The sequence below is a fragment of the Esox lucius genome, chromosome 22 (genome assembly GCF_011004845.1).
Source record: "Esox lucius isolate fEsoLuc1 chromosome 22, fEsoLuc1.pri, whole genome shotgun sequence".
In the NCBI taxonomy this organism is placed as follows: domain Eukaryota; kingdom Metazoa; phylum Chordata; class Actinopteri; order Esociformes; family Esocidae; genus Esox; species Esox lucius.
The window spans coordinates 18198946-18219918 of NC_047590.1; the positions used below are offsets into that span (position 1 = coordinate 18198946).

Sequence of the window (20973 nt, forward strand, 5' to 3'; positions counted from 1 at the left end):
TCCTGCAGGTGGTGAGCCCACGGGAAGGCGGCCCCACGTCGCTCCTTCGGGCTGAGCACGGCTGGACCCCATGGGAAAAGGTCCATCCAGCAGGCGCTGGCATACGAGCCCCAACCCCCGGGCCTGGCTCCAGGGTGGGGCCCCAGCTGCACCATACCGGGCGACGTCACAGTCCTCAAAATGTTTTTCATCATTAAAGGGTTTTGAATGTGGCCAGTTTATTAAATTGTTTATTCAATTGTTTAATATAAAATCTCATACAGACCGTGACCAAATTGGTGCAACGAATAAAGAAATCCAGTCAGTGTCAGTCTAGATGGTGAATAAAAAACACTGGTATGCAGAATGGCTTCGTAAAACTAGTTGTTGGTCCTTGTAATTTATGGGCTATTGCAGTAGACAACCATTTCTATCCGGTTAAAAAACAAGAGGCCCTCCAGTTGACAAATGATAAATTGAAACACACTGTTGACTCGCTGATAAATTGAGTCTGGGAAAATTCCTGTTTGTTTTGCTTCTCTTTTATGGCAGGATCTTGTTTAAGATGCACAATCCCATGAAAACATTGGGTGGGGCGTCAATGGTGTATAGGCTGATGGTGGTGATTAACCCTTCATACCACTGAGCAATATTTGAACGCTGTAGAATCGAAAGATTTCTGACTCTTCTGGTGGCAAACCGAAGTCCAACCCAGAACTAGAGGGTGTACCTTATAGACTGGCCAGTTAATGCATACATTACATAGTACTATCATGATCACTATTAAGTGTTGTTTTTTTCATATTTTCTGTGGTTAACCAGTTGACTGGTCTCGGTTGCGAGTCATACATACAACACCTAGGTTCAGCTAGTTAAAAGATGAAGAAGGCTTGTGTGACTGATACTCGCCTTGGCAACTAGACATTATCATCTCTAATTACAGGTGTCCCTGCTCTCTTTGTTGCTACCTGGGCTGTTGTCCGGGCAACCCTGGCTGATGCACGGTAAGTAAGACAGACACTCCTTTACCTTATTCATCTGCTGCATTAGTGGTCCAAAAACACCTCTAGTTTAAAGGATATATACACTACCGCACTTTGAGATTATTCCTCTATAATGAAAAGCGCTTTACAAATGCAGTAAATTATTAAATTATTACTGTTCAAAAGTTTGGGGTCACTTAGAAATGCCCTATTTTTTTGTCCATTTAAAACAACATCAAATTGACCTGAAATACAGTGTAGACATTGTTAATGTTGAAAATGACTATTGTGAAAAAAGCGTTTTTATGTAAAATCTACATAGGCATACAGAGGCCCATTATTAGCAACCATTAGTCCTGTGTTCCAACGGCACGTTGTGTTTGCTAATCCAAGTTTATAATCAAGAATGTCTAGATGACTACACATTCTTGATTATTAGGAAACTCTATAACAATTATGTTTGCACTGCTGAAAGCTGTTGTGCTGATTAAAGAAGCAAAAAAACTGGCCTTCTTTAGGCTAGTTGTCATGTCCTGGCTATGCCCCTAGCCATCTCTGCGCTGGCCTCGGGGCATAGCCAGGACAGGACAGGAGGTGGCTCATCTAGCCATCTCCAATCCTTTTGGTCTCCCCAATTGGAGGCAGGTGTTGGTCATTGCCTCCAATTGGGGACCCTATTTAAGTCCTTGGATTTTGCCATGCTGGTGTGGTTCATTTTGGTTTTCCTGTGTATCAGTTAGCCCACGTCACTTGGTTGCTGCTGTTTGTTTTGTTTGAGCCTTTTTTTGTTTTCATTAAAAATCGATTATCCCTGTTATTTCGACTCTGCGCCTGTGTCCTTCCACACTCCAGCACTTGACACTAGTTGAGTATCTGGAGCATCAGCAATTGTAGGCTCAAAATGTCCAGAAACAAAGAAAGTTATTCTAAAAGTCATCAGGTTATTCTTGTTCTGAGATATTAAAGTTATGAAATTGCCAAGAAACTGAAGATATCGTACAAAGCTGTGTGCTACTCCCTTCATAGAACAGCGCAAACTGACTGAAACCAGAATAGAAAGAGTGTGAGGCCCCGGTGCACAACTGAGCAAGAGGACAAACACAATAGTCTCTAGTTTGAGAAACAGACGCCACACAGGTCTTCAACTGGCAGCTTCATTAAATAGTACCTGCAAAACACCAGTCTCAACATCAACAGTGAAGAGGCTACTTCGGGATGCTGGCCTTCCAGGCAAAGCTGCAAAGAAAAAGCCATATCTCACTCCATTTTGCAACACCATCCCATTCCCTTTGGACAGCGCTTGATTGTAGACAATTTCCTTCTACAACAGGAAAATGACCCAAAGCACAGCTCCAAACTATGCAAGAACTATTTTGGGAAGAAGCAGATAGCTGGCTTTCTATCTATAATGGAGTGGCCAGCACCATTTTGCGTGCAGCTTGACCATATGATACCATCAAGCCAATCCAACTGTGGGAGGTGCTTCAGGAAGCATGGGGTGAAATATCTTCCGATTACCTCGACAAATTGACTTCTAGAATGCAATGCTGAAATTGCTATGAATGGAGGATTCTTTGACATTCTTTTAAAAATCATTATTTCTAATCTTGTCAATGACTACATTTCCTATTAATTTTGCTACATTTCCTATTCAAACTCATGTATGTTGTCATGGAAAACATGGACTTTTCTAAGTGACCCCAAACCTTTGAACGTTAGTGTGTATAAACATCTTTCTTCACTCTGTCCAGATAGTAGGAAATCGAGGGGTAGACAGGCATGTGGGAGAACACTGGGAAAAGGGAGGTTGCTTGGATTGAACCCTGGTCTCTTGTTGGGGGGCTGTATATGTGGCTTGTGCCTGGCAGTTTTAATGCCACACCACAGGTCTGCACCAGTAACACACTTTAAGTGAAAATACCCAACATGAAATATTGAGTTTAACTTTCTAAATAGCCTCAGCTCTTAACTCCCCACATTCATCTGACTTGGAAATAGGATATCCTGGCTTAATTATTGTCGCAGCTGGACACCTCTGACATTAAACCATGACACTTCTCAACTCCTTGCGGAGCCCGTGTGGTGTGGCCCTGTGTCTGGCCAGGGAGTCTACACTTTTGGCCTTCTTAGGGAATTTTTCCTAGCCACTGAAATCCAACACTACTTTGCTCCTAAGGCCGGGTGTCTCTGTTAAGCACTTTGTGATAACTGCTGTTGTAAAAAGGGCTTTATAAATACATTTGATTGATTGATCGATTTTGTTGGGCCATGACAGACCGTGCTGAGAGCTTACAGTTTTATCTGAACACACCTTTCAGAAAACTTTAAGCCTGACTGTAATTTAATATTTTACTTTCACTTTCTTTCCATCTATTGCTCTCACTCTCTTTTTCTAACTTTCCCTCTCCATCTGAACAGATGCTGGGAGTTAAGTGCGGGTAACATTAAATGGATCTATCAAGTTCCCATTCTTATAGCCATTGGTGTAAGTGACTCATATTACATTTAAAAAAACATGATAAGCAATCATAGGCAAGAAGACGAATATCTGGTGTTTGGTGTCCATTATTAGAAAAGATTACATGGTTGTAACATTTGTATGAAATTGTTTATTGATTATGGATCAAGTTTAAGCAACTTTGTTCAAGTTATAGTTCAGATTGCTTTCTACAAATCAATAGGCGAAGTCATTTTTGTTTACTTCTGAAAGGTTAAGAAAACACTTAAGGAGAACTAACAAAAGTACATTAGAAATAGAAAGAGAGGCTGTGAATAGCCAGGTGCAATGATATTCTAAAGCAAACAAAATATTTGTCCAAAAATAGAATGATAGAGAATCTAGTGGCTTCAGTTAGAAATGTAGCTTTAATTTATAATACACAAGAAAGTTGTGGAATCAGCTTGCATGATGTCAAGCTCTGGAAGAACAAACTCAGTTTAGCGCAGTTAGAGAACCCTGTCCACAATGCCCTACCCGTGACTCCCCTTAGGACAGTCACTCCGAACTCAATTGTAACCAAATTGTCTGCGATTTTGGATCTTTTAGAATATTGACACAATAAAACTTTCTGAACATGTTACAAACAGTACCCTAACAGATAAAGAGCATTGAATCATGTTTGTTTCATTTTGTTTTTCAGCTCAACTTTATCTTCTTTGTGAATATTGTGCGAGTGCTGGCCACAAAATTGAGAGAGACAAATGCTGGAAGATATGACTCTCGGAAGCAATGCAGGTAGGGTTTGTAAGGGAAGGTCATGCGTTCTTTCCTTTAGTATATTGGTTTCGACCTCCGCAAATAAACCTCAGAAATAATCCCATGAAGGTTAGCTTCAGAAATTGGCCAAATCATTTTATGTGATTGACATTATTCTACAAGGCATATGGGAACAATGGTTCCTGGGCTGTTACGGCAATAAAGAACACGTGATTTAAAACTTAGACCAAGTTTGATATAAATAAATATACAAAATCAGGATACAGCCAGTTTACCTGTCAAAATGTTGGTAGTATTGAATCAGAGGTATGAGGTTGCAGATTTTATTTTGTAAATGTTGTACTAGAAAATATAAATTGAACATGACCATTAAAATACAATGCCTTTTTACAAAAAGCTTTTTTTCCCCATGCCAACCAATTCGCTAGACCCAGCTGACAGTTTACTTCAGAGGTTGACGGATCAGTTACTCCGTTGCAGTGATTGCATGTCCCTCTCATATCCAAGTGCATGATTCATGTTGACATACTGAGAAGCTATTTACCTATATAGAGCTGCCTTCCTCGTTGTTTATTTACCATACTTCTCTCAGTTGTGATGTTCTGGTTGGCAGTGATGTGGCCAGGCTGATTCTGGGGAGAAGTCATGAATAATCAGACCCAAGAATAGACTCAATACTTTAAAGAATGGTTTGGTTAAAATGTCACCTTTTAAAAAAGGAGTTTTTGCTGTAATTCAGCTTCCACAAGGTGGGAGCAGATTTAATCTGCAGATAGCAATATTCAGAATCTAATCGAGTCGCACACGCGCTTTACAAAGACATCCATAGCAATGTTTTCAGTATTTTCAATGAGTAAAATTGTTCACAAGTGTAATATAATAGCTAGATGACTACACATTCTTAACTTGTAATAAGTAATACACAAGTTGGATATTCTAGGCGCTAACTGAGCTCTGAAATGCCATTAGGCGCACTGAACTGCAGTTAGTTGGGCATAGTAAATTGAGTGTGCGAATTATAACATGCATGCACGCTTTACAATTTTCTTTCCCTCCATGTCACATCTGGGGCTCAGTAGTAACCGACCATCCACATGCAATACACATGCACACATCCTTTACCAGACTATACTGTAAATCCAATGTACTTTATCCGACACATCAAGGACTAAAAACGTTTTCAAAGCCTAATGCAGGGGTGTGAAACTCAGTTCCTGGAAGGCTGAGTACTTCTGCAGGGTTCTGCTCCATTTGACTTGATTGATGAATGAAGGTGATTGATTAGTCTACAACTGCCTTCAGCTGGGAGTACAGGTCTTAATTGGACACAAATGAAAATCAAGTATTAAAAAAATCTACTCTGTGCTCGAGATTTTGACACCATTTGCACTAATAGTATTGTATTGCAATAGTATAAAGCCCTGTTTCAGGTCTGCTGGCAAGATAGGTTCAGTTGTTAAAGTGTTACGTCAATGTTGTTTTTCGGATGTTGCTCAAGAGATATCCGTAAAGATGCACTCTGGGACTTTTGCGATTAACAAAGTATTTTTTGAAACCTCTTATATCAGGGAATGCATATTTAATAGAGGATTGTACTGTTTTTCTACTGTTCCTTTCTCCACAGGAAACTGGCTAAGTCCACTCTAGTGCTGGTGCTGGTATTTGGAGTCCACTACATTGTTTTTGTCGGCATGCCACACTCATTGAAAGGGGTCGGATGGGAGGTCCGAATGTACTGTGAGCTCTTTCTCAACTCTTTCCAGGTGCCCGCATTCACCCAAATTGGGATACTGTTTGTACAGTGAGATAGAATGTTTCAGCACTTTTGCTTAAAGGGATATTACACTTTTTTCATACTTTTTGCTGTTGTAGTCTGTCAAAATGAAACCCCTTCCTATGACATATACAACTTAATGGGAAAGATAAGCACTGAAGAAAACAAAGAAAGATGGTGCAGATCCTATTTCCATGGTCTCGAGTTACATTTGATTATCAAACGTGCATCGCATCCACTCACAGAAGGGACAACTTTTCTGTTAATCTTCCAAGTCTCAGGTTGCCACATTGTGACCATGGGCGCCTCCTTTATGGAGTGGGGGGCTCTGTAGAACTCCAACTCAGTGAGCGATTTGGTCACTGAGCAAAAACCGTATTGCTCATGTGAAGCTTTTGGGTATTTTTCAGTGGTTTTGTTGCCGGCTGTTGGCCCCGCATTTTTGGTCAGCACCAAGAATGGGATGCCGGTGGCGTGTGTCAACACACATGGTGATATGTGCTCCCCCTCTCTCTGTTAACAGCGGGGCACTTGTTGTGAATTTGGAGCAATCATCACCTCCTGTCACTGCGTGCAGTTAATCAACCAAGTTCCTGAACCTCGTTGCAGATCTCCTCCTTGCGGGCCCTTCCTGGGAAAGGTTTATCAGGGTCCTCGTCAATCAGTTCGTCTCATGAGGAAACATGCTCTGCCACTGTTTCTTCACGGGAGATGCGAGCGCTCCCCTGGGGGTGGACGAGTTTGCGTAACATTGGCCACGGACTCTCCTGTACGCATTCCCACCTATCAATCTTTGTCCAGCCCACACTGGACAGAGTTCCCTCCAAAAGTCTGTCACTCCTTTTTGTGGCTCACCACTGTTCCAAAAAGCTGTGGTTTCCAGAGTGTGTCCGTTTGCTCAGCAGCATGTCAGGCAGCACTTGCTGTCCCATGCCAAAGGTTGGATCCTGCATTCTTGCCCAGAGGAATTGTGGGTCTGCCTCCCCGGCGGGTGTCCCTTTTCCACCACAGCCTGCTGTTGGGCAAGCCCCAGTAAGATGCCAGTGCCATGGGAGTAAGATGTGTGTATCTGACATATAACTCTCAGGTGACACCAGGCCCTGGTTTGCACTCCCGGTGGCCAGAATGCCTCCTGTGGTCCCTAACCAGCAGTCGGCTGGGTCTCACCTCTGTCGGCTAATCTCTTGGACATAGGCCTCCGCTTGAACATGGATGTCTTGTAGTTCCTGAAAGAGTTTTGGGGCTGCCTGTTCTTTTTCCACTATTGCTGTTGTCTGTCTGCCATTTCATGCAATGTGAGAATTGTTGTAGCACCAACTGGTCATGGTTGATGCATTGGTTAAATCCACTTTGGAGCCTTTCACTGTCAGATTGAGCCTCATTTGGCTTTATCTTGTAGACATGGTTGCTTTTCAGTACGTTTTTGTAAAAAAAAATTGTCCATCCCTCCTGCACTTTGTTTGCAGTCAGTAACTCCAGTAACTCTTTCTGAAAAAAGGAGGGTACTGGAGGAGGGTACTATATACTGTTCCTGTGTGTGTGCGTCTGTGTGTGTGTTTGTGTGTTATGCAGAAACAGCAACAACAAAAATACTCCATCATGATGTCTATGTTTTTCTTACAAAGCTCTCTTCAGCACAAATCATGTCAATATTATTCTCCAAAGGTCAAGATCCTCACTCTTTCATAAAGATGGTTACATGATTTTAATTATCAATGGTAAATGGAGTTTTTAATACGTGCCTCTGACATTTACCTCTCATCTTATTGCAGGGTTTCTTTGTCTCCATTATCTACTGCTACTGCAATGGAGAGGTGAGTACTATTTCACAGACCTGGTCAGAGGTCCTCTCCACTGTGGGGATGCTGAGAATGATAACCTACTGTACCATGCTGGTCAGAGGTCCTCTCCACTATGGGGATGCTGAGAATGATAACCTACTGTACCATGCTGGTCAGAGGTCCTCTCCACTGTGGGGATGCTGAGAATGATAACCTACTGTACCATGCCAGGCTCTTGTTGAACCTACTTCACAAGGCCATTTATTTGTTGTCAGAAATGTTAAGGGAACCAACGAAACATAGTAAACCAATTGGTTGGTACAATGGAATCACTGATGCTATGCACATAGGCACTCGTCTGTGAATAATTGAACTTATTCCAACTGGGTAAATTGAACTATTTCCTTCACACGGCAGTATAACTGACTTCTCTGAAGTTTGTGTTGAGATTTACCTTATCGTGTAGGCGTGTTACTCTTGTACGCTCTGAATTAACATAATTCATCCATTAAAAAAACTCTCACCAGTCTGTAAATGTATGCATGAATGTAATGTAATGGGGAGGGACACAGAGAAGGTCAATCATTCAGTTGGAAGCTTAGATTTAGTGTTGGGGTTGGATTTCAGAGCTGTGTACAGTAGAAGATAACAAAGACATGCTGCATGAAAAACATACAGCAAATATGAAGAAACATTTGATAAAATCCACTGCAGCAAAACTGTGCCACAGACAATTGCTCTAAAACAAAACGCGATATACTTTTTGCAGCAGTGTGACACATCGAAGACCTTATAGTTGATTGCAGACAGGATCAAGTTTGGTAAGAAGCAATTATGTTGAGATGACAGGAGCTAGGCTTCCATTTACTTTGCCAGTGAAATTTTGTCGACATTTAGAAAAGTTCACATTGAAATTGCCTGCCATGGTGCCATTCCAATGAAAAGTATTATGTCTATAAAAACATCCAGATGTAATAATGTAACAGTTAAAAAACCTTAATAAAGTGCTTCCATTATGTATTTAATTGATGTTGTCCGTGGTTCCCTGTCCACTTATTTGTCTCAAATAGTTTGCAAAACCAGGATGGATAGAATGTGAATGTGCTAATAGGCTTGTTTACCTTATTCGTATGTATCCAATATTGCAAAGTATGTGCTATAGTTGTAGAGTATTTGCACTCCTGTAGTATTCGAGGTCTGAACTTTTTTCATGGTGAAACTTTAAATGAAATGTATAGCAATTTTAGAATTCAGGGAAATTGTATAATTTTTACAGCTTAGTTTGATAAGCTAAATTCATTTTTCAAAGAGTAACCAGAGGAGTTTAGAATTTAATGTCCAGTGGAGATTTTCTCTCACATACCTTTGAAATTAAAAACAATGTTTCCAACATAATTTATCTCAACAAAGAAACTTTGAAAAATGAGGTGCATAGCTCTCAATAATATGATGAAAAGCTCTTGGTAGAGCGGGACTGATGGCTTGGTCAGTGGAACTGGGTCTGACACAGACAAGGGTTTCTAAGGCTGGTCAGGCTGTGTAGAAGGCTGTGGAGGCGGGGTCCTGGTTGATCTACAGTTGGAGAACAGATGAGCCCGGAGACGGTAAGGATAGTGTTGGTTGAGGCTTTAGTTTGGGTCAGATTGGTAGGGTAATGAATAATCAGCAGTGAGTGTAATCATTGTGGATCCCTGGTTAGTGGGGTCATGAGTGCTAGGGAATGTGATTGGATATGTTTCTGGCCCCATGCAAGAGGGGAGAATGGCTTTGGGGGGAATAAAAGGCACAGGGAGGGAGAGGGGAATAATGTCAAGATGGTAGCCAGGCCATTACATATTGATAACATAGTCTAAAATGAAAGGCCTGGTCTTTCAAAAGATTAAAATGAGCATGTTGCAACAATCTGATGCAGTCTTTTACTTTTAATGTTTGCTCATGTGGGCTGTTAGAAATGTGACCCTGGACAAAACCATTACAGGAAGTTAATGTCATAATTGAAATGCCAATCCTGAAAGTGTGTCATTTGAATCCCACATTTTTGAGTGCTCCTTTTTCTGGTATTCTGTGAAGTGTGCTGAGCCTTGTTTCAATGCGCTTTTAACACATCATGATTTTATTTTGACTATTTGGTTTTAGGTCCAAGCAGAGATCAAAAAGACCTGGACACGCTGGAACCTAGTGTTTGACTGGAAGGGCCCGGTGCCATGTGCCAACTACCGTTTCAGCTCGATGCTCACAAACCTCCACCAGAGCACCAGCAGCCAGCCACAACCACTGGTTGTGGTTTCGGGCACTTCTGCGCTCTTCTCCAGCCGCATGTACCGCAGCAGCCAAGCCAGGCCCACCGATAACCGAAACCACACAAACCTGCCCGGCTATGTGTTGAGCAACTCTGAGTTGGACAGCCTGCCCCCATCCATCCCAGAGGAGCCCGACGAGAAAGCAAAGCAAGTGGACGACATATCCCTCAGAGAGTCCTTAACTGCGGTGAACACCACCAGTTTATGTAAGGACGTGGAGGATGCACTGTACGGAAAAATGTAACTGGGAAAAGGATTAAAATGATTTTTTTAAATATACACTTTCGCTCAAAGGTTTGGGGTCACTTAGAAACTTCCTTGTTTTCCATGAAAACATACATGAAACATGAAATTAGTTTAAATAGGGAATTTTGCTAAATGAATAGGAAATACAGTCATTGGTAAGATAGAAATAATTATTTTTTATTAAAATAGTAGTTGTGTCCTTCAAACTTTGCATTTGTCAAGTTGGATTGGCTTGATGGATACTTACTGTATATACCATACGGTCAAGCTGCTCCCACAACAGCTCAGTAGGGTTGAGATCTGGTGATTGTACTGGCCACTCCATAATAGACAGAATACCAGTTGACTGCTTCTTCCCTAAATAGTTCTTGCATAGTTTGGAGCTGTGCTTTGGGTCATCTTAATCTTTTCTTTTCAATGGCCAGTCTGAGATATGGCTTTTCTTTTCAAGTCTCCCGAAGTCTCCCGAAGCATCCCAAAGTCGCCTCTTCACTGTTGATGTTGAGACTGGTGTTTTGTGGGTACTATTTAATGAAGCTGTCAGTTGAGGACATGTGAGGCATTTCTTTCTCAAACTAGACACTTAAATGTATATGTCCTCTTGCTCAGTTGTGCACCAGGGCCCCTCTTTCTATTCTGGTTAAAGCCAGTTTGCGCTGTTCTGTGAAGGGATTAGTACACAGTGTTGTAAGAGCGCTTTTGTTTCTTGGCAGTTTCTCACATGGAATAGCTTTCAATTCTCAAAATAAGAATAGCCTGTTGACTTTTAGAAGAAAGTTCTTTGTTTCTGGCCATTTTGAGCCTGTCATAGAACCTAAACTTGCTGATGCGCCAGATACTCAACTAGTCTAGGCCAGCTTTATTGCTTCTTTAATCAGCACAAAATTTTGCAACTGTGCTAACAGTGGAACATTTCTAATGATCAATTAGCCTTTTACAGTGATAAACTTGGATTAGCATACACAACATGCCATTTGAACACAGGACTGATGGTTGCTGATAATGGGCCTCTGTAGGCTTATGTACAGTAGATATTCTATTAAATATCAGCCGTTTCCAGATAAATTGTCATTCAGAACATTAACAATGTCTACACTGTACAGTATTTCAGATAAATTTGATGTTATTTTAATGGACAAAAGTATTTGCTCTTCTTTTGAAGCAAGGACATTTCTAAGTGACCCCAAACTTTTGAACAGAAGTGTATATGTTTGAAATCTTTTTGGTGTTTTATTGTTTTTAATGATAGTGGGAAGGTGGAGACTCAAGAACTTGTTTGCCGGAAAGTGTACAGAATTGGAGTCTGTAGCTTTAACACTAGGCCACACTCCCTCACATATCTGTGATGTTTTGTGAACACTATATACAGTGGGGAAAACAAGTATTTGATACACTGCCGATTTTGCAGGTTTTCCTACTTACAAAGCATGTAGAGGTCTGTCATTTTTATCATAGGTACACTTCAACTGTGAGAGACAGAATCTAAAACAAAAATCCAGAAAATCAAATGTTATGATTTTTAAATCATTCATTTGCATTATATTGCATGGCTGGGATGGACTACAGGACAGTAGGCAAGCAGCTTGGTGAGAAGGCAACAATTTATTCGAAAACGGAAGAAGTTCAAGATGACGGTCAATCTCCCTCGGTCTGGGGCTCCATGCTCATGAGGAAGGGGAGGCATCAGCCCAGAACTGCATGGCAGGACCTGGTTAATGACCTGAAGAGAGCTGGGACCACAGTCTCAAAGAAAACCATTAATAACACACTACGCCGTCATGGATTAAAATCCTGCAGCACACACACAGGTCCCCCTGCTCAAGCCAGTGCATGTCCAGGCCCATCTGAAGTTTGCCAATGACCATCTGGATGATCCAGAGGAGGAATGGGAGAAGGTCATGTGGTCTGATGAGACAAAAATAGAGCTTTTTGGTCTAAACTCCACTCGCTGTGTTTGGAGGAAGAAGAAGGATGAGTACAACCCCAAGAACACCATCCCAACCGTGAAGCATGGAGGTGGAAACATCATTCTTTGGGGATGCTTTTCTGGAAAGGGGACAGGACGACAGCACCGTATTGAGGGGAGGATGGATGGGGCCATGTATCGCGAGTTCTTGGCCAACAACCTCCTTCCCTCTGTAAGAGCATTGAAGATGGGTCGTGGCTGGGTCTTCCAGCATAACAACGACCCGAAACACACAGCCAGGGCAACTAAGGAGTGGCTTGTATGATGCATCTCAAGGTCCTGTAGTGGCCTAGCCAGTCTCCAGATCTGAACCCAATAGAAATCTTTGGAGGGAGCTGAAAGTCCATATTGCCCAGCGACAGCCATGAAACCTGAAGGATCTGGAGAAGGTCTGTATGGAAGAGTGGGCCAAAATCCCTGCTGCAGTGTGTGCACACCTGGTTAAGAACTACAGGAAACGTATGATCTCAGTTATTGCAAACAAAGGTTTCTGTACCAAATATTAAGTTCTGCTTTTCTGATGTATCAAATACTTATGTCATGCAATGAAATGCTAATTAATTACCTAAAATGTGATTTTCTGGATTTTTGTTTTAGATTCAACTCACAGTTGAAGAGTACCTATGATAAAAATGATAGACTTCTACATGCTTTGTAAGTGGGAAAACCTGCAAAATCGGCAGTGTATCAAATACTTGTTCTCAACACTGTATCCTCTTATGCCAAAAAAAGAGTTGTTTTTTTAATTCAATATGCATTAGTGATTGTTTTTCATTGACTATGACCTACTTTGGCACTTTGAAATCTCGCTAGACTTTGTTAGTGGGTGGGGACGGGGTGGGCTGTCAGTGAAATGAGGTGGATAGTCTCAGTGGGGTTGGTTGGATGGCAGCTTAACCAATGACAATGGAAGTTGCCACATCCATTTGACTGCTTTTTAAATGGTGGGAGCCCTAAATGGCACTGCCTGTTAATGAATCCCAAGACTGGTCCCCGAAGCACACCTGATAGGATACTGCTTCTTGAGCGGATATTCAACCCCTGTCTCACAAGTAATCTGCTCCTTTGTCGTTTATTACTTATTCTTTTTTTGGTGCGGGGGTCCTCTGGGGGTGAAAGACACTACGCAAGTGAAGAGACTGCTATCTAACTGCAAACAAGAGGACAGCAAAATATGAATTATTTCCGGAAGGAAAACACAATTTGAACCACACTTTAAGTGTATTCGTAAAAAATAAATCTAAACCCTCAAGTCCAAACCATTTATTGAAAGGCTACTTGGCTAATGAACAGCAGGGCTAAGAGGGACACCCGATGCATTATTGTTGAACGAGCTTACATTGTAGTAGGTCAGGTGGCTTACCGAAGGATTGGTTTTGACAAAAATTTAATGGAGAACAGTGGAAACGAGCAGCACGCGCACAGGCCAAAAAGGAATTTGCATGTGTACAGTTGTGTATAGTTGTACACAATGTATCCCTTCTCATTGGGATTCATTTTGTCCAAAATCTATTTGCGTAGAATGTCATTTTGATTTTGCGCATGTTTTTAACAATAAACACACTTCACATTGTTGCATCTCACATTGTTGTAGTACACCTCACATTGTTGTAGTACACCTCACATTGTTGCACACAACACAACCTATGTACAAACCTGATTCCAAAAGAGTTGGGACACTGTACAAATTGTGAGTAAAAAAGGAATGGAATAATTTACAAATCTCATAAACTTATATTTAATTCACAATAGAATATAGATAACATATTGAATGTTGAAAGTGAGACATTTTGTAATGTTATGCCAAATATTGGCTCATTTTGGATTTCATGAGAGCTACACATTCCAAAAAGGTTGGGACAGGTAGCAATAAGAGGCCGGAAAAGTTAAATGTACAGTTTATGATTATTCATAAACTTCAGCAACTTGTCTCCTCAGTCCCCAGACGTTTGCAGTCTGTTATAAAAAAAAAAAGAGGGGATGCCACACAGTGGTAAACATGGCCTTGTCCCAACTGAGATGTGTCAACTTATTTTTCCCTTAACGTGATACATTTTCTCAGTTTAAACATTTGATATGTCATATATGTTGTATTCTGAATAAAATATTGAAATTTGAAACTTCCACATCATTGCATTCTGTTTTTATTCACAATTGTACAGTGTCCCAACTTTTTTGGAATTGGGTTTGTGCTACAGTATCTGTAAAATATAGTACAAATGGTTAATGAATGGTTTGAGGAACACAACAACGAGTTCAAGGTGTTGACTTGGCCTCCAAATTTCCCAGCTCAATCCAATCGAGCATCTGTGGGATGTGCTGGACAAACAGGTCTGATCCATGGAGGCCCCACCTCGCAACTTACAGGACTTAAAGGATCTGCTGCTAACGTCTTGGTGCCAGATACTACAGCACACCTTCAGAGGTTGAGTGGAGTCCATGCCTCGATGGGTCAGGGCTGTTTTGGCGGCAAAAGGGGGACCTGCACAATATTAGGCAGGTGGTCATCATTTTATGGCTGTTCTGTGTATATCACACTACAGTCAAATGTACTTATCATACATTTTTATTCTTAAAGAAAATAAATGTATTCCAAGTAATGTGTTATATTGCTCACAAATCTTTTGACCTGTGTGTAAGCCAAAATATCACGAGACTAAAAGTTTTGTTGTACCTTTAAGTGGACAAGGTTAAAGTGGTGATGGAACCAACAGCTCTTGTGTAGAATTTCTTCCATTTGCTGCTTGCTATACTATAGTAATCTGTGGTAGAGTGACTGAGCTGAGTACCCTAGCTACATAATAGGAATATTTTCTGCCTCAGCTTGTAATGTTACAGCAAAACAAAACAGCACTGTGCTTGCTTCTCTGTGAAAATATAATTGATTGTTGTTGTGGCAATGTAGATTCAGTATAGTGATGCATGAAACATTGACAACCTCCCACGTGGCACCCTATTCCCAATATAGTGCACTACTTTTTACTGGAAATATTGTGCTCTTTGTGACAATTTCTTTAAAGTCCAATTAATGGCCATCATTTACAAAATGCTTCCATTACTGCTCAGCCAATCTTAAACACTTTATTTGCTTTGGTTTCCTGTGCGAGTTAATGACCATGAATCTGAATACAAAGTAGATTAGACAAAGCTGTAAGAATAATTTGAGAATAATGACACTATCCCTACCAACACCAATGTATTTCTTAAATGGAACACCTAGGTGACAACTGCCATTGAAAGTGTAATTACTTTACACAAACTCACCAACGAAGCTTCCTGTTATTTCACGCAGCTCTAGTAGTGGTACGCCTGGCATTTTACTGGACCTCTTCCACTCAGTGAAAATCTATTCTCCAAATGTTAAATACTGAGCTTCACCTTCAAGCACATTAGCCATGGTGTTGGGTTTGCATAGACAGCTCCTTAATTGAGTCACAAGCATTTTCTTTGCTGAACGGTAAGCAGAGCCAAAATGTAATCATACATAATAAATTAAACATCTGTAATGATTATTCAAATGAATCATATTCAGTGATAATGTGATGTAAGATCAGGCTATGATGTGCTCAATAACACAGATTTAGACAGATTTTTGAACAATATTTAAGAGAAATAGGCCTTCTGTGTACATAGAGAAAGTCTTAGATCTTTGAGTTCAGCTCATGATAAATGGAGGCAAAAACCAATGTGTTGCGTTTATAATGTTGTTCAGTGTAGCTTGGTGTAATGTGTAATGATTTTCTATTTTCACAAGTGTTGTTATTGAATTTCAGACACATGCTATTAGTTGAGCTCTTTGGCTATGAAAGTAATTGGTTTATTGACTTAATACCTACATGAGCCATATAATTATCCTATTGCTACTTTCACAAACTATCATCATCAAAGAGGTCTATGTCAGATCCCCAAGTATAATAAAGTATAAATGGCTGTAGCATACTATGGAGAATCGCCAAGCTTTTGTAAAATCAGTAGAGTATAATGGCCATTAATGTACATGTCTTTATATCACACTACTTGAGTAGTCTGTGAGATGGAGGCCTAGTTTTCACATGAATGTATCCAATGATGCTGTTTTCTCTTATTGAAAGAATATCGAGAATGGTTGTTGTGTTGGAGTATTTTATTGGGCCTGTTAACTTGACATTAAGGTGTATATCCACATTGAGAAAATAGGTATTGGAGCAATTACAGTACACATAAGTACACATCTTCCCTGAAATTGTGTCCCTATGGTTTCAAAAATTCAGGGAGTGTACAGTATTTATACTTATGGATACCAAGAGAAAGTTGGATCTCTGAAACAAAAGTGGATGGCCGTCCCTTTCAAAATACCTTTTCAGGTGATCCTCCCAGGCTACTTGAAAAAACAAGTGACCCAAAATAATATGTACTAATTTATAAATTACGAAATGAAGAAATGAACAATAAACATGAGGGGGTGAGCTGGGAGGCTCAGAGGTTCTAGAATGAGGTTTTTACAAAAATGCATCAAATTTGCCGTTGTCATTGATGAGTTTTCATGTTGCACAAGTGACTATATAATCTGGAGAAAATGTGGCCTTTTGCAAATGCATTTCACGCAGTGTTCTGTCATTTCAAATGGCAGTAGACTTATCATTATAATGCTGTACAAATTATCAAAATGTCAGACTAAACTGACAAACAGAAAATCAATCAATTAAAGTTTTTATTGATTAACTAAAGTTTTTAATATTCAGGACTAGTTGAATTGCTTCATTGAAGCTTCACTGAACCCCTTGAACTGTGTTAAATGGCTGGACATCTCTCAAAACACGACACAAATGGTTATGATTTCTCATTTACTTTGGCCGGTTAGTTTATTTGGGACTATGGACTAAATTGCATCAAGAATATTCTTTCCAAATATATCAATGAAGACATTGCTGAAGTATTGGTTTTTCATTCTGAAGTACAATGTTTATTTTTCTGATTACCAGTAACATTGTTGCTTTTCTCATCCAATCCAAATTAAAGGCTTTATTCTGATAAAGGGATAAATGAATGATCCGAAATCGCTGTATAGATTACATTTGACTAATAGTTAATAGAGGATGGGTCAACAGTAATGGACTATAGTATATATAATCTAATTTGGAATGCATACTTACTGTACTGCTGACTATTCTGACAGGGGCTTAAATGAATGACCTTACCTACAGTAAACTGCTTTATTATTTAGCTGTGATTTATTTAATTCTGCAAATTGGTAGCCACAGTTAGTTCCTTGCTAACTGTGAAGAAAGCACAGAAATGTTAATTTCTTCTAATCTCTTTACATGCACTCAGACACAATGGGTTGAGAAGAGATTGACTCCATGTAGCCTTATTCAGTAGCATTTGTGTTGGAAATTCCTAAACTCCTGTTTCTTCGATTAGAGTTCAAACAGACACACATAACCCACGGTTCCCCACCCAATTGTAATAGCAATTAGTAATTAGCTTTGGTGTAATAATTCACCTAATTGTAGTGATTTAACCTGATTTCAGGATTACTTCAGCAGTTTCTCTGGGTTCCCTCTTTTGGTTAGTGAATTACACTTACCAAAGATACAGATTAGTGGATGGGTATGAAAGGTTTTCAAAGGTCAGGTCAAGATGATTATTAAGAAGTGTATGGTGTATGGCACCACCAAGATCACAGAGACGAATCCCAATAGACTCAAAGCTTTACTTGCTGCCAACGGTGCTTCCACGAGCAAGGGGGTGGGGACTTGTCCAGTATTTTTTATTTATTTGATCATTACATTTCAGGAACAAAATATTAAGTGGGTGGTATGGCGAGGGAATTAATGAAAATAAAATAAATGTAATAGAAATATATGAAACTCTGGGGCAGTGATATCAAAACATTAGAGGAAATGGCATGGGAGGGTCATGTGGGGTGATTGCTGCTGCCTCCGATGCACGTGTACTGCTGCAGCATGGGTTCGAATCTGACATTATGTTTAATTCAACAAAAAGCCTCTATTTTTCACCACTTTCCTGCCCAATAAATATGCCTGAAAATTTTAAAATACTTCAAGGTGATTGTCAGGTCCTGCTTGGCATCTCTATGCATCTAGGTGCCACAGTCAGGGCCTAATCACAGAGGTCCCTCTAGGCATCTCTGCGCTGCTGTTTTGATTGCCCCCAATTAGAGGCTTCTGCCCCACGTTGCCTCTAATTGGGAACCCTATTTAAGTTGCCCCTTTGGACCTTTTAGCTGTGGATCAATGTTTGGGCCAGTTGTGTTGTGCCTCAGTTCATTGTTTGTGGCGCCATTTGTTGTTTTTGTGCTTAATAATAAAATGATGTTTCCTGAATCACTCTATGTTCCACGTTTCCTGCCTACCTACAACCGTGACAGCTATGTTGAGTTTATACAGTTAGGTCTGGAAATATTTGGACACTGTCACAATTTTCTGAATTTTAGCTATGTATGCCACCACAATGTATTTGAAATGAAATAACAGATGCTATTGAAGTGCAGACTTTCTGCTTTAATTCAAGGGGTTGAACAAAAGTACTGTAAGAAGCATTTTAGGAATTGCAACAATTTTTATACACAGTCCCCTTATTTCAGGGGCTCAAATGTAATTGGACAAATTAACACAATCATAAATAGACTTGGATAATGATATGCCTACCTCCTGGAGAGTGTTCTTCACTTGGCTGGATGTTGTGAAGGGGTTTTTCTTTACCATGGAAAGAATCCTACGATCCTCCACCACTGTTGCTTTTGAGTCAATTGTCCAATTACTTTTGGTCCCTTGAAAAGGAGGGGGCTACATATTAAAGAGCTGTAATTCATAAACCCTTCCACCAATTTGGATGTGAATACCCTCATATTAAAACTGAGAGACTGCAATTTAAGCCCATATTCATTTTTTATCTGTAACTTGAATATATTTTGGAAAACAGCCAAAACAACAAAACTTGTGTCAGTGTCCAATTATTTCTATGTATGTAGCATATATTAATATTGTAAAAAATATATATATAAATTGACTTATTATGTATGTTTTTCGACTGAATTTAATATACATTGACATGAATTGAATTATTTATAGCAGTGTTGGTTAATCTGCACCTTAAATGGCATCCTATGCTCTACATGATGCATTAAGTTAGACAAGAATCCTATAGACAAAAGGCATCTATATGTCTGGGGAATAAGATGTCTGGGGAATAAGATGCCATCTAGGATGCAGTCTGAAATAAGTTAACATTATATGATTTGTGCTGTTACACCTGCAAGCAGCCCTACCATTACTGCTTGAGCAGGGAACAAGGATACACTTCTTAAGACAGGCCTCAGGGGTAATGATTGGGTAATCAGGGACATGTGACTATGAGCCTTTATGTCCTCAATGCCTTACAGGCTATATAGGGCTATATAGGTTTCACCTCTGTGACCTTCTCTTGCCTTTATTTTTAGCTTCATACTAGATACAGTGGGGAAAACAAGTATTTGATACACTGCCGATTTTGCAGGTTTTCCCACTTACAAAGCATGTAGAGGTCTGTAATTGTATGATTTTTAAGTAATTAATTTGCATGACATAATTATTTGATACATCAGAAAAGCAGAACTTAATATTTGGTACAGAAACCTTTGTTTGCAATTACAGAGATCATACGTTTCCTGTAGTTCTTGACCAGGTTTGCACACACTGCAACAGGGATTTTGGCCCACTCCTCCATACAGACCTTCTCCAGATCCTTCAGGTTTTGGGGCTGTCGCTGGGCAATACAGACTTTCAGCTCCCTCCAAAGATTTTCTATTGGGTTCAGGTCTGGAGACTGGCTAGGCCACTCCAGGACCTTGAGATGCTCCTTACTGAGCCACTCCTTAGTTGCCCTGGCTGTGTGTTTCGGGTCATTGTTATGCTGGAAGACCCAGCCACGACCCATCTTCAATGCTCTTACTGAGGGAAGGAGGTTGTTAGCCAAGATCTCGCGATAAATGGCCCCATCCATCCTCCCCTCAATACGGTGCAGTCGTCCTGTCCCCTTTGCAGAAAAGCATCCCCAAAGAATCATGTTTCCACCTCCATGCTTCACGGTTGGGATGGTGTTCTTGGGGTTTACTCATCCTTCTTCTTCCTCCAAACACGGCGAGTGGTGTTTAGACCAAAAAGCTCTATTTTTGTCTCATCAGACCACATGACCTTCTCCCATTCCTCCTCTGGATCATCCAGATGGTCAATGGCAAACTTCAGACAGCCTAGACATGCGCTGGCTTGAGCAGGGGGACCTTGTGTGCGCTGCAGGATTTTAATCCATGACTAATGGTTTTCTTTGAGACTGTGGTCCCAGCTCTCTTTAGGTCATTGACCAGTTCCTGTAGTGTAGTTCTGGGCTGATCCCTCACCTTCCTCATGATCATTGATGCCCCATGAGGTGAGATCTTGCATGGAGCCCCAGATCGAGGGGGATTGACCGTCATCTTGAACGTCTTCCATTTTCTAATAATTGCACCAACAGTTGTTGCCTTCTCACCAAGCTGCTTGCCTATTGTCCGGTAGCCCATCCCAGCCTTGTGCAGGTCTACAATTGTATCCCTGATGTCCTTACACAGCTCTCTGGTCTTGGCCATTGCGGAGAGGTTGGAGTCTGTTTGATTGAGGTTGTGGACAGGCATATTTTATACAGGTAACGAGTTCAAACAGGTGCAGTTAATACAGGTAATGAGTGGTGAACAGGAGGGCTTCTTAAAGAAAA

General features: G+C 40.5%; 1 protein-coding gene across 1 annotated transcript in view; it reads left to right on the forward strand.

The window, feature by feature from the left end:
• LOC105019683 (parathyroid hormone 2 receptor-like) overlaps positions 1 to 10306 on the forward strand; it is a 50602-nt gene extending 40296 nt beyond the window's left edge. Inside the window, exons 8-13 of the mRNA XM_034289799.1 lie at positions 923 to 983; positions 3381 to 3447; positions 4103 to 4197; positions 5804 to 5942; positions 7726 to 7767; positions 9871 to 10306. Of these exons, the coding sequence (XP_034145690.1) occupies positions 923 to 983; positions 3381 to 3447; positions 4103 to 4197; positions 5804 to 5942; positions 7726 to 7767; positions 9871 to 10278 (812 nt within the window). The 3' untranslated portion in view covers positions 10279 to 10306. The remainder of the gene's footprint in view (positions 1 to 922; positions 984 to 3380; positions 3448 to 4102; positions 4198 to 5803; positions 5943 to 7725; positions 7768 to 9870) is intronic.
• Positions 10307 to 20973: the final 10667 nt, after the last annotated feature.